The sequence below is a fragment of the Carcharhinus amblyrhynchos genome, chromosome 21 (genome assembly GCF_965287045.1).
Source record: "Carcharhinus amblyrhynchos chromosome 21, sCarAmb.v2.hapA, whole genome shotgun sequence".
Lineage (NCBI taxonomy): Eukaryota > Metazoa > Chordata > Chondrichthyes > Carcharhiniformes > Carcharhinidae > Carcharhinus > Carcharhinus amblyrhynchos.
In genome coordinates, this window is record NC_137344.1 from 3,699,994 (window position 1) to 3,714,431 (window position 14,438).

Below are 14,438 nucleotides of genomic sequence, written 5' to 3' on the forward strand. Positions count from 1 at the left end.
ATGCTGGAAAATCTCAGCAGGTCCCACAGCATCTACGAAGAGAAAATTGTCAGCGTTTCGAGACTAGATGTCTCTTTGCAGTATCTTGCATTTATATTAACTGAGTAGGTACTGCCCCGATTCGATCTACCAAAATGCATCACCTCACATTTTTTGAAATTAAACTGCATGTGCCATTAATTGGATCTCATTGCAATCCGAGATAATCTTCTTCACTGTCCATTATGCCACCAAACTTGTTGTCATCTGCAAACTTACTAACCATGCCTCCTAAATTCTCATCCAAATAAGAATTTACAATGGAAAAGCAGGTGGGAAGTGCACACAGAAGTAGGAATTGTAACATAATATAGATAGGTATAGAGAGACAGTAGGGTTTTTCCTTTATGGAGGGAGGAGCGAAGTTAAGTTCCAGATTCCCTGCTCCAACCTGTGCATGTTCCTTGTGCTGGCTGTAATGGATACCGGAAGTGCCATTATATTGCCAGCCAATCAAATGTGTTTTTTTTGTAGGACTTTTGAATTGATTGGTTGGAGGAGGTGCCTTCCACATTGCTGTTCGCCAAGCTTCATTAAGGTAAGTGCTGAGAATCAGATCCTTCAGTTCAGATGTTGCCACTGCATTCAGACCAGGTATTTGCATGTGAGATCATGGAAAAGTCTTTACACTGCATCGTATGTTCTTTTGTGAGGTGCAGTGGTTTATTTAACCCTTCGCAGGATCTGGGTGTCAGTCTTTATTGCCCATCCCCCCTTGCACCTGAGAAGGTGGTGAGCTGTCTTCTTGAATACAATTGAGTCGACCACATTGCTGTAGGTCTGGAGTCACATGTAGGCCAGACCAGGTAAGGACGGCAGATTTCCTTCCCTAAAGGACATTCGTGAACCAGATGGGCTTTTCCGACAATCAACAATGGTTTCGTGATCACCATTCCTGAGACTAATTTTCAATCGCCCCAGAGATTGATGGATTGGACATGCTGAACTGCCCCTTAATGGGGGATTAGCTGGGTAAATATGTGGGGTTACAGAGATAGGGCCTGGATGGGATTATTGTCGGTGCAGGTTTGATGGATCAGATGGCTTCCTTCTGCACCATAGACATTCTATGAATTTCAAAGTCTCCCAAGATTCCTATTCCAGTAACATTACCACGATGAAGTTGTGATGTGGAGATGCTGGCATTGGACTGGGGTGGGCATGGTAAGAAGTCTGACAACGCCAGATTAATATCCATCAAGTTTACCTGGTATCACAAGCTTTTGGAGCGCTGCTTCTTCATCGATACCAGGTAACCCTGATGGACATTTAGCCTGGTGTTGTGAGACTTCTTACTGCACTATGGAGTTGCATCTGTGCTAACTATGAAGTACCTTGGATTAGTTCACTATGTTAAGGCCGCTATATAAATGTAAGTTCTTGTAGCAACACCTAGACGATACTAGCTGATTGCAATGCTGGCTAAATGTGCAGAAAAAGAGGTGTTTGCGTAGATGTAAATACTCTGGTATGTTACTCTCTCTCCATTTCCTGACTTCCCTTTCCAGCCATGTTGGTCTTACTGCCCTGATTAAAGCCTTGGCTTGTTGCTTGAGGTTAACTGTCTCTGCAGTGTAAAGATTCTCACTGTAAAAGACTCTGCTATTTCCACTCCACACCTCTGACTTTCATTGTCCTTCCCAGTTGTCTGTCCTTCACTGGAAGACTCAACATTTTCCAGCATCGGAAAAAGAGACGCTTCTTTCTAGGGATTTTCAAAACCGGAATGAGGGGGATGGAGGGTGGGATTTGTCAAAGGTCTTTAAGTTTTTTAACAAATTTGGATGAAAGAACTTTCTTCTGTGGAAAACTGAGGAGCTCATTGTAAAGTGTTTAAAATGTATTTATTAGTCACAAGTAGGCTTACATTAACACAGCAATGACGTTACTGTGTAACTCCACTGGTTGCCACACTCCTGCGCCTGTTCAGGTACACTGAGGGAGAATTTAGCATGGCCAACACACCTAACCGGCACGTCTTTCAGACTGCGGGAAGAAACCCACGCAGACACGGGGAGAATGTGCAGACTCCGCACAGACAGTGATCCAAGCCGGGAGTAGAACCCAAGTCCCGGGCAGTAACTGCAATGCTAACCATTGTGGGAATTTGGAGAATTTACGTTCAGTGAAAGTTGCGGCTGAATGGTGAAAGAGTAGTACCAGAGCGACAGGAAATGATAGCAGGGTCAGGGCTGGAGGGATCTCTGTCAGGAGTGAAGGGTGTCATAGGACTATTGGTTCAAGGGTCACAGGAGTCTGTGAAATGAGAGGAGATGAATCAGTGGATTCCTGATCCAAACAGTGCTTTGTTTTATGTTTGAAAGTATTTTTTCCCTATCTTTCCTAAAGACAATCATTCAGTACTACCTGATTGGCTGTAAATTGGGAGAGGGGAATGTGCAGCGGGACCTGGGTGTCCTTTTGCACCAGTTGCTGAAGGTAAGCAGGCAGGTGCAGCAGGCAAATGGCATGTTGGCCTTCACTGCAAGGGATTTCAAGTACAGGAGCGGGGATGTGTTGTTGCAATTATACAGGGGCCTTGGTGAGGCCACACCTAGAGTATTGTGTGCAGTTTTGGTCTCCTTTTCTGAGGAAGGATGTTTTTGCTCTCGAGGGAGTGCAGCGAAGGTTTACCAGGCTGATTCCGGGGATAGCGGGACTAATGTATGAGGAGAGATTGATTAGGGTAGAATTGTTTTCTCTGGAGTTCAGATGAATGAGAGGGGATCTCATAGAGACTTATAGAATTCTAACAGGACGAGACAGGGTAGATGCAGGGAGGATATTCCTGATGGTGGGGGGAGTCCAAAACCACGGGGTCACAGTCTGAACATTCAGGGTAGACCATTTAGGACAGATGTGAGGAGACATTTCTTCACCCAGTGAGCCTGTGGAATTCATTACCACAGGAAGTAGTTGATGCCAAAACATTGAATATATTCAAGAGGCGACTGGATATAGCACTTGGGGCGAATGGGATCAAAGGTTATGGGGAGAAAGCAGGATTAGGCTGTTGAGTTGGATGATCAGCCATGATCATAATAAATGGTTGAGCAGGCTCGAAGGGCTGAATGGCCTCATCCTGCTCCTATCTTCTATGTTTCTATGTTAGTACCAGACAGGAATACACTGTTCCTTTTCATTTGTGGACAAGGTGGTGCTGGCAGACACACACTAACCTTGTCATACCAGACAGGACTGAAATATGCCCTGTCTTAAAGCCTCCAGAATAGGGTTGGCACCTCCAAACCAATTTGTCAGCTGTGAAGATGTTTAGGATGTGATAATGTACAATTTTGAATCCTCGTGGTGTACTGCGGGAGAGTGTACTAAGACACACAGCTCCAGGCAGGTGTTAATCCTTCTCTGGGCTTGCGGGATGCGAAAGCCACATCCTTATTTTATCGTCCTCAGAATCGGATTGATGTTTGCTGAAACTCAAATGAGAGCTGACCCTCACGCTACACTGCACTGATAGATCAGTGTCTGGAAAAGTATTAAATCCAGTAACTGGAGTCAAGTGGAGTTCATGGAAAGGATTTAGCAAATTATTAAATATGAAGCAGTTCAAATCCTTTCAAATTTCAGATACAGAACCTAATAAAGCTGGCGTGATCCTATCCATGGCCAATACTGATTGGAACGTATCCCTCAGTCATTATCATTGGAACAAATAAAAACAGAAAATGCTGGAAATACTCAGCAGCTCAGATGGCATCTGCATCTCAGCAGTCATTTCATCATGTCCTTATTGCCACAGTCTGAGGAAGCGGAGCCCGAACATTTTGATGGCTTGTCCCTGTTATACTGGTACGTGTTTCTGTATGTCTGTGTATCTGCCTCTTTAAGGTCTCTGTATGTATCAAGAAGATATAGATGGAATGGTCAAATGGGCAGATAAGTGGCAGATGGAATTTAGCCCTGAAATGTGTGAAGTGGTACACTTTGGAAGGAGTAATTTGAGGAGAAAGTACTCAATGAATAGTAAGAAACTAGGAAGTTCTGTGAAACAAAGGGACCTTGGCATGTTTGTCCACAGATCTCTGACGGCGAAAGGGCATGTTAGTAGGGTGGTGAAAAAGGCATATGGGACACTTGCCTTCTTCAGTCGAGGCGTAGATTATAAATGATGTGGAGATGCCGGCGTTGGACTGGGGTGAACACACTAAGAAGTCTCACAACACCAGGTTAAAGTCCAACAGGTTTATTTGGTAGCACAAGCCATTAGCGTTCGGAGCACTGCCCCTTCATCAGGTAAATAGGAGTTTTGTTCACAAACAGGACATATAAAGACACAAACTCAATTTACAAAATAATGGTTGGAATGCGAGTCTTTACAGGTAAGCAAGTCTTAAAGATATAAACAATGTCAGTGGAGAGAGGGTTAAGCGCAGGTTAAAGAGATGTGTATTATTTCCAGCCAGGATAGTTAGGGAGATTTTGCAAGCCCAGGCAAGTCGTGGGGGTTACAGATAGTGTGACATGAATCCAAGATCCCGGTTGAGGCCGTCTTCATGTATATGGAACTTGGCTATCAGTCTCTGCTCAGCAACTCTGCGTTGTCGTGTGTCGTGAAGGCCGGTGTTGTGAGACTTCTTACATAGATTACAAAAGCAAGGAAGTCATGTTTGAGATGTGTGGAATTTTGATAAGCTAGAGTACTGTGTGCAATTCTGGTCGCCGCATTATCAGAAGGGTGTGATTACGCTGGAGGGGGTGCAGAGGAGATTCACCAGGATGCTGCCTGAGATGGAACATTTAAGTTATGAGGAGAGGTTGGGTAGGCTTGGGTTGTTTTTGGTAGAGCAGAGAAGACCTGATCAAGTTGTACAAGATTATGAGGGGCATGGACAGAGTGGATAAGGAGCAGCCGTTCCCTTTAGTTGAAGGGTCAGTCACGAGGGGGCAATGCTTCAAGGCGAGGAGCAGAAGGTTTGGGGGGGGTGTGGTGTGAAGAAAAACCTTTTTACCCAGAGGGTGGTGATGGTCTGGAATGCGCTCCCTGGGAGGATGGTGGGGGGGGGGCGGGATGCCTCACATCCTTTAAAAAGTATCTGGATGAGCACTTGGCATGTCATAACATTCAGGGTTATGGACCAAGTGCTGGCAGATGGGATTAGGTGGGAATTTAGGTGTTTTACATGTGCCAGTGCAGACTCAATGGGCCGAAGGGCCTCTTCTGCACTGTATGATTCCATGATCTGTAACAGGAATAGGCCATTTGGCCTCTCAAACCTGTTCTGCCATTCAATAAGATCGCGGTTAATCTGATGATGACCTCATCTCGATTTTCCTGTGTAAACCCCCCCTCCTACCTCCCTCCAATTCTACACCCTTTGATTCCCTCATCAATCAAGAATCTTTGTGTAACATTCATTATATTTGATGACCCAGCCCCTGCCCACCACCCCTCGCAGCTGCTCTCTGGGGAAGAGAATCCACAGATTGACACGCCACCTCTGAGAAAAAAAATAATTCTTCTCTCGGTGGAGAGAACCCTAGACCGGAAGTTTCCAGCTGTTCCCGCCAGCGGGATTTTCCAGTCCTGCCACTGGTGCACCCCTTGCTGCAGGGCTCACAGCAGCGAGGGCCATTTCAATGGGGAACCCCATGGATAAGACGGGACCTGCAGATCCCATCACTGGCCATTGGCAGGGCTGCCTCCTGCATGGAAAATCCCACTCCTTATTTTTAAAGTGACATTTTGCTGGTTCTAGTCTTGTCTGCAAGGGGAAACATTCTCTCAGCATCCACCCTGTCAAAGCTCCTCAGAATCCACTTGCGTCTGTGGCACAGACACTGCCTGATCGGCTGAGATTTTCCAGCACTTCCTGTTTTTAATTTCGGATTTCCAGTAGCCGCTGTATTTCGCTTTCCACTGAGACAGGCAGTCTGTGAGAGCTTGCTCTGCACAACTGGGCTGCCATCTCTCCCACATTACAACACTGACTACCCTCCAACATTACTGCACTGGCTGCCAAATGCTTTGAAGTGCCCAAGTTGTGAAAGGCGCTATGTCAATGCAAGTCCTTTCTTTGAGCCACGGTGGGTGTGGGAGGGGCAGATATCCCACAGCGATGGGATGTGAAAGGCACTATATCAATGCAAGCAAAGTCCTTTCTATCAGCTGCCTGAGGCAGGGTTTGGTGGGGGGGGGTCCAGGTATCCCACAGCAATGGATTGTGTAGGTGCTATATCAATGCAGATCCTTTTGTTGACCTTGGGAGTGAGGCATCCAGGTAACCCACAGCAATGAATTGTGAAAGGGGCTATATCAATGCAAGTTAAGTCTTTTCCATCAGCTGCCTGAAGGGCGGGGAGGTCCAGATATTTCACAGCAATGGGTTGTGAATGACGCTATATCAATGAAAGTCCTTTCTTTGAGCCATCTAGGGTTGGGGGGGTCCAGGTACCCCATACAGTGGGGTAGTGTAGGCGCTATATCAATGCAAGTCCTTTCTTTGAGCTGCCTGAGGGTGGGGGGAGGGGGATCCAAATATTTCGCAACAATGGGTAGTATAGGCGCTATATCAATGCAATTCCTTTCTTTGAGCCGCCTGAGGGTGAGTGCAGGTATCTCACAGCAGTGGGGTAGTGTAGGCGCTATGTCAATGCAGTTCCTTTCTTTGAGCTGCCTGAGGGTGGGTGCAGGTATCTCACAGCAGTGGGGTAGTGTAGGCGCTATATCAATGCAATTCCTTTCTTTGAGCCGCCTGAGGGTGGGTGCAGGTATCTCACAGCAGTGGGGTAGTGTAGGCGCTATGTCAATGCAGTTCCTTTCTTTGAGCTGCCTGAGGGTGGGTGCAGGTATCTCACAGCAGTGGGGTAGTGTAGGCGCTATGTCAATGCAGTTCCTTTCTTTGAGCCGCCTGAGGGTGAGTGCAGGTATCTCACAGCAGTGGGGTAGTGTAGGCGCTATGTCAATGCAGTTCCTTTCTTTGAGCTGCCTGAGGGTGAGTGCAGGTATCTCACAGCAGTGGGGTAGTGTAGGCGCTATGTCAATGCAGTTCCTTTCTTTGAGCCGCCTGAGGGTGAGTGCAGGTATCTCACAGCAGTGGGGTAGTGTAGGCGCTATGTCAATGCAGTTCCTTTCTTTGAGCTGCCTGAGGGTGAGTGCAGGTATCTCACAGCAGTGGGGTAGTGTAGGCGCTATATCAATGCAGTTCCTTTCTTTGAGCCGCCTGAGGGTGAGTGCAGGTATCTCACAGCAGTGGGGTAGTGTAGGCGCTATATCAATGCAATTCCTTTCTGTGGGGTTGCAGTTGGTTGAGGCTGTGCTTGCTGGCCAGTCCGGAAGATGAGAGGATTGTCCTGGATCAGGGGCGGCTCATGTTGTACTAAGTGTGCGGCTGTCGTCAGGGCTGCTGTCCCTCCCTCCCTCCCTCCCCACCCGCAGCCAGCTCGCTGCTGTGTCCTGGCGGTATCGCCCTGTAATCCCCCCTGCTCCACAGCCCTGTGCCATGCCGGAGGCAGCAGCCGGGCTCTGAGACACCGGACTGCCTGCAGGCTGATTCCCATCCCCGGGGGGCTGAGTGTCAGCGGGCAGTCCGTCAAATCATGTCCTTACTGCCACAGTCCGAGGAAGCGGAGCACTTTGATGGCTTGTCCCTCTTATACTGGTATGTCTGTCTGTATGTGTGTGTGTGTGTGAGAGAGAGAGAGAGAGCTCTCTGCCTGTTTGTATCACTATGGATAGTGTATCTCTGTATATATCTGTATGGATTGGGTATCTATCTCTGTATATATCTGTATGGATTGGGTATCTATCTCTGTATATATCTGTATGGATTGGGTATCTATCTCTGTATATATCTGTATGGATTGGGTATCTATCTCTGTATATATCTGTATGGATTGGGTATCTATCTCTGTGTATATCTGTATGGATTGGGTATCTATCTCTGTATATATCTGTATGGGTTGGGTATCTATCTCTGTATATATCTGTATGGATTGGGTATCTATCTCTGTGTATATCTGTATGGATTGGGTATCTATCTCTGTGTATATCTGTATGGATTGGGTATCTATCTCTGTGTATATCTGTATGGATTGGGTATCTATCTCTGTGTATATCTGTATGGATTGGGTATCTATCTCTGTGTATATCTGTATGGATTGGGTATCTATCTCTGTGTATATCTGTATGGATTGGGTATCTATCTCTGTGTTTATCTGTATGGATTGGGTATCTATCTCTGTGTATATCTGTATGGATTGGGTATCTATCTCTGTGTATATCTGTATGGATTGGGTATCTATCTCTGTGTATATCTGTATGGATTGGGTACCTATCTCTGTGTACATGTGTATTTTATGTGTATCTGGCTCTGAGGTCCATGTGTATTTCCCTGTCTCAGTCAGGATAAGTTCTGGCGTGGAAAGAGTTAAAATATTCAGGAGCCTGGGCAAAGAAACTTGAGCAACTGTCCTTCTGTTTTCACTCAGATTTTGAGCTTACCAGGTAGAATTTTCCAACTGCATTTGGATTGCTTGTGTCTCCTTTTGAAATGCAGCTCAGTCTGGCTTCCAGTAAATCTCTCACAGTTAGTTGGGGGGGGAGTTCAGGGGAGAGGGGGTCTGCTCACGGAGATTGAGGCTGCACAGGGAGAAGGAACTGCACGAGATCCGTCAGTGTCTGTGGAGAGAGGAACTGAGTTAATGTTTCGGGCTCTAGAAGAGTCATACGGACTCAAAACATTAACTCTATTATCTCTCTCAGCATATGCTGCCAGATCTGCCCAGACTTTCCAGCATTTCAGACACACATAAGAAATAGAAATAGGAGCAGGAGTAGGCCATCTAGCCCTTCGAGCCTGCCCTGCCATTCAATAAGATCATGGCTGATCTGTTGTGGCTCAGTTCCACTTTCCCGCCCTCTCCCCATAACCCTTAATCCCCTCTCTTATCAAAAACCCATCAACCCGCTTCTTAAAAATATTTAGCGAGGCAGCCTCCACCACTTCAACGGGCAGAGAATTCCAGAGATTCACCACCCTTTGAGTGAAGAAGTTCCTCCTCAACTCCGTTCTAAACCGCCTCCCCTTTATCTTGAGGCTGTGCCCCCTAGTCCTACTGTCTTTTTTGAGCGGGAAGAGTCTCTCCACCTCTATCCTATCCATCCCATTCATCATCTTATACGTCTCAATGAGATCTCCCCTCATTCTTCTAAACTCTAGCGAGTACAAGCCTAGTTTATTCAGCCTCTCCTCATAGCTCAACCCCCTCAACTCCGGTATCAGCCTAGTAAACCTCCTCTGCACTCCCTCCAGGGCCAAAATATCCTTGCACAGGTGCGGCGCCCAAAACTGCACACAGTACTCCAGCTGCGGCCTCACCAATGCCCTATACAGCTGCAGCAAGACCTCCCTACTTTTATATTCAATCCCCTTCGCTATGAAGGCCAGCATCCCATTCGCCTTCCTGACCACCTGCTGCACCTGCAAGCTGGGTTTTTGCGACTCATGCACAAGGACCCCGAGGTCCCTCTGCACCGTCGCCTGCTGCAGTTTTTCGCCACGTAAGTAATAGTCCTTCCTACCATTTTTCCTACCAAAGTGGACCACCTCACACTTGCCAACATTAAATTCCATTTGCCATTTCCTGGCCCATTCGCCCAGCCTATCTAGATCCTTCTGCAGACTCTCCACACCCTCCGCACAATTTGCCTACTTCAATGTGTTATAAAATCAGTACAATTGGGTTTAGACAAAGCCACTCCCTCATCTAATCATTGAAAGAACCATAGAGTCATACAGTGTAGAAAAAGCCCTTTGGTTCATCAACTCTGACAGAGACTTGGAGAGGCATGGACAGAGTGGATAGTCAGAAGCTTTTTCCCAGGGTGGAAGAGTCAATTACTAGGGGGCACAGGTTTAATATGTAAGGGCCAAGGTTTAAAGGAGATGTACGAGGCAGATATTTTTCACAGAGAGTAGTGGGTGCCTGGAACTCGTTGCTGGGGGAGGTAGTGGAAGCGGATACGATAGTGACTTTTAAGGGGCGTCTTGACAAGTACATGAATAGGATGGGAATAGAGGGATATGACCCCAGAAGGTTAGGGGGCTTTAGTTTAGCTGAGTGCAGGCTTGGAGGGCCGAAGGGCCTGTTCCTGTGCTGTAATTTTCTTTGTTCTTTGTTCTGCGCCGACTGGGACAGCCATAGTATTAGAGGGTTGGATGGAGAGAAATTTGCTGAGCATATTCAGGAGGAATTTCTCATTCAGTATGTAGATGGCTTGACTAAAGAGGGGACAAAACTTGACCTCCTCTTGGGAAATAAGGAAGGGCAGGTGACAGAAGTGTTAGTGAGGGATCACTTTGGGACCAGTGACCATAATTCTATTAGTTTTAAGATAGCTATGGAGAATAATAGGTCTGGTCCAAAAGTTAAAATTCTAAATTGGGGCAAGGCCAATTTTGATGGTATCAGGCAAAAACTGTCAAAAGTTAATTGGGGGAGTCTGTGGGAAGGCAAAGGGACATCTGGTAATTGGGAGGCCTTCAAAGTGTGTTAACAAGGGTTCAGGGTAAGCACATTCATCTTAGAATGAAGGGCAAGGGAACCTGGATGACTCAGAATATTGAGGCCCTGGTCTAGAAGAAGAGGCACATGACATGCATAGGCAACTGGATTCAAGTGAATCCTTTGAACAGTATAGTAGTGTAGGAATAGAATCGAGAGAGAAATCAGGAGGGCAAAAAAGGGGACACAAGATTATTTTGGCAGATAAGACAAGGAGAATCAAAGAGCTTCTACAAATACATAACGGGCAAAAGAGTAACTAGGGAGAGAGTAAGGATCAACAAGGTCATCTACGTGTGGATCTACAAGAGATGGGTGAGATCCTAAATGAGTATTTCTCACCAATACTTACTGTTAAGAAAAGCCTGGATGTTAGGGAACTTGGCGATATAAATAGTGATGTCTTGAGGAGTGTAAATATTACAGAGAAAGAGGTGCTGGAAGTCTTAAAGCGCATTAAGTTAGATAAGTCCCCCGGACCTGATGAAGTATATCCCAGGACATTGTGGGAGACTAGGGAGGAAATTGTGGGCCCCCTAGCAGAGATATTTGAATGATTGATAACCACAGGTGAGGTGCTTGAAGATTGGAGGGTGGCAAATGTTGTGCCTTTGTTTAAAAAGGGCTGCAGGGAAAAGCCTGTGAACTACAGGCCAGTGAGCCTCACATCTGTGGTGGGAGTGGAAAATCATGTTTCACAGATTTGACTGAGTTTTTTGAAGGGGTGACAAAAAAGGTAGATGAGGGCAGTGCAGTTGATGTTGTCTATATAGATTTTAGCAAGGTCTTTGACAAGGTACCATATAGTAGGTTGTTGCATAAGGTTAAATCTCATGCGATCTGGGATGAGGTAGCTAAATGGGTACAAAATTGGTTCCTGGACAGAAGCCAGAGGGTGGTTATAGAGTGATGTTTTTCAAACTGGAGACCTGTGACCAGTGGTGTGCCTCAGATATTGGTGCTGGGCTGGGTCCACTGTTATTTGTGATTTATATCAATGATTTGGATGAGAATTTAGAAGGCATGGTTAGTAAGTTTGCAGGTGACACCAAGATTGGTGGCATTGTGGACAGTGAAGAAAGTTATCTCCAATTGCAAAGGGATCTTGATCAGTTGGACCAGTGGGCTGATGAATGGCAGATGGAGTTTAATTTAGATAAACGGGAGGTGATACATTTTGGTAGATTGAACCAGGGCAGGACTTACTTAGTTAATGATAGGGTACTGGGGAGAGTTACAGAACAAAAAGATCTAGGGGTACAAGTTCATAGTTCCTTGAAAGTAGAGTCACAGATGGTCAGTGTGATGAAAAAGGCATTCAGCATGCTTGGTTTCATTGGTTAGAACATTGAATTCAGGAATTGGGATGTCTTGTTGAAGTTGTTCAAGACATTGGTAATGCCACACTTGGAATACTGTGTGCAATTCTGGTCACCCTATTATATAAAGGATATTATTAAACTAGTAAGAGTGCAGAAGAGATTCTTCTGGATGCTACCAGGACTTGATGGTTTGAGTTACAAGGAGAGACTTGATAGACTGGGACTTTTTTCTGTGGAGTGTAGGAGACTGAGGGGTGATCTTGAAGAGGTCTATAAAATAGAGGGGCATAGGTCAGCTAGAAAGTCAATATCTTTTCGCAAAGATAGGGGAGTCTAAAACTAGAGAGCGTAGGTTTAAGGTGAGAGGGGAGAGATACAAAAGGGTCCAGAGGGGCAATTTTTTCACACAGAGGGTGGTGAGTGTCTGGAACAAGCTGCCAAAGGTAGTAGTAGAGGCGGGTACAATTTTGTCTTTTAAAAAGCGCTTAGACAGTTACACGGGTACGATGGGTATTGAGGGATATGGGCCAAATGCGGGCAATTGGGACTAGCTTAGGGGTTTAAAAAAAGGGCGGTGTGGACAAGTTGGAACAAAAGGCCTGTTTCCATGCTGTAAATCTCTATCAGTCTAATAACTACCACTAAAGTCGCACGAATCCCATTTTCCTGCACTTGTCCCATATCCTTGAATGTTCTGATATTTCAGGTGTTCATCCAAACATTTTTTTTAAAATTGTGAAGTTTCCATCCTCCACTCCCAGGCAGCGCATTCCAGATTCCCACCCCCCGCTTTGAGTGAAAAAGATTTTATCTCAAATCCTCTCTGAATCTCCTGCCCCTCCACCTAAAACTTATGCCCCCTCATGATTAACTCCTCAACTAAGGAGACCAGCTGCTCCCTATTCACCCCTCATAATCATATACACCTCAATCACCCCCCCCTCAGCCTTCTCTGCTCTAAAGAAAACAATCCAAGCCTATTTAGTCTCTCATTAGGAATTGAGCTATGAGGAGAGGCTGAATAAACTGGGCTTGTACTCGTTAGAGTTTAGAAGAATGAGGGGAGATCTCATTGAGACGTATAAGATGATGAATGGGATGGATAGGATAGAGGTGGAGAGACTCTTCCCGCTCAAAAAAGACAGTAGGACTCGGGGGCACAGCCTCAAGATAAAAGGGGGGCGGTTTAGAACGGAGTTGAGGAGGAACTTCTTCACTCAAAGGGTGGTGAATCTCTGGAATTCTCTGCCCGTTGAAGTGGTGGAAGCTGCCTCGCTAAATATTTTTAAGACGCGGGTTGATGGGTTTTTGATAAGAGAGGGGATTAAGGGTTATGGGGAGAAAGCGGGAAAGTGGAACTGAGCAGCGACAGATCAGCCATGATCTTATTGAATGGCGGGGCAGGCTCGAAGGGCTAGATGGCCTACTCCTGCTCCTATTTCTTATGTTCTTATGTTCTTATTATGGCTCATCGACTTTCTCCAAATCCAGTAATAAGCATCTTTGAGTTCAGAATTTTCTGGAGCAGTAGCCTTCTATCATTTAGTAATGGTACCGAGATTTATTAAAAGCATGAGGACAGGTTGCTTAGGCTCGACTTGTATCCTGTTGAGTATGGAAGGTTGAAGGGAGATCTGATGGTGTGTTTATGATAGTTAACGGAATTGAGGGGTGGGAAGGGAAAGGCGGGCGTGCTTGAGGTGCAGTGGGCACTCAATCAGAAACTCCAGGTTCGAGTCCCACTCTAGGATTTGACGTCTACAGAAGGAGCATTAATAATGTTGTCAAACTGGTTGATTATCAGCCTGTAGATCCTTCCAATAAGGCTCTGAGAGGCAGTCAGAGCAGGAGAGACTCCTGGTCAGCTATGCTTGAAAAAGAGTGCTGTCCTTCCAACTGTAAAGCTCCTGGCTTCAGCCAAATGACCTGTTCCAGGGAAAATGAGTTCCAGTAAATCAGAGATAAGCGTGTGAATTGTCTGTCTAGACAGACAAAACATGTACATTGTCTGTCCCATGCGTGTAAGACAGAGGAAACGTGTACATTGTCACCCTCAACTCTTACCCAATTTCTTCACAGCTTGACTGTGCATTGAGCAAACTGTGAATGAGTGCTGCTGTCTGTCTCCAGCAATGGAGTTCTATCAGCAAGCCATTGCAGAGAGTGAAAGAATCTGATTTAAAGAGGGCTACCGGTTTGATAGCATTTGCTCCTGTCATTGGCTTCTGCTCAGTTTGGGGTCCAAGTTAGTGACGCTGCAAGGGGAGCAGCCCCACAGACTGTGCAGTGGGTTGCAGCGTTCTGGGGGAGGCCCTTGAGGGAGTCACTTGATTGAGAATCTTTGCATGCAGACACAGTGTGAGAAAGACAAAGAATGGACACATGATTAGACACTGGAGGCACAAACCTACTTTTCAAAATCACAAAATGTTAGTTTGCAGGTGCAGCAGGTAATTAAGAAGGCAAATGGGATGGAGTTTAAAAACAGCGAGGTTATGTTGCAGCTGTATAAGGTGTTGGTGAGGCCACGTTTGGAGTACTGTGTACAGTTTT

General features: G+C 46.0%; 1 protein-coding gene across 5 annotated transcripts in view; it reads left to right on the forward strand.

Moving 5' to 3' along the window:
• Positions 1 to 511: 511 nt before the first annotated feature.
• The window catches only part of stxbp4 (syntaxin binding protein 4), a 184,824-nt gene continuing 170,897 nt past the window's right edge, over positions 512 to 14,438 (forward strand). Inside the window, exon 1 of one of the 5 annotated variants that reach the window (XM_080209276.1) lies at positions 512 to 577. Coding sequence is in view for 2 of the 5 variants with exons in the window: in XM_080209274.1 (XP_080065400.1) it covers positions 3,782 to 3,849 (68 nt within the window). In the remaining 3 variants the exon portion in view is untranslated. Of the gene's footprint in view, positions 578 to 604; positions 634 to 715; positions 846 to 3,773; positions 3,850 to 7,447; positions 7,659 to 14,438 lie in introns of those variants that run through there. The other 4 variants (XM_080209277.1, XM_080209278.1, XM_080209274.1 and 1 more) reach the window with 4 other exon arrangements.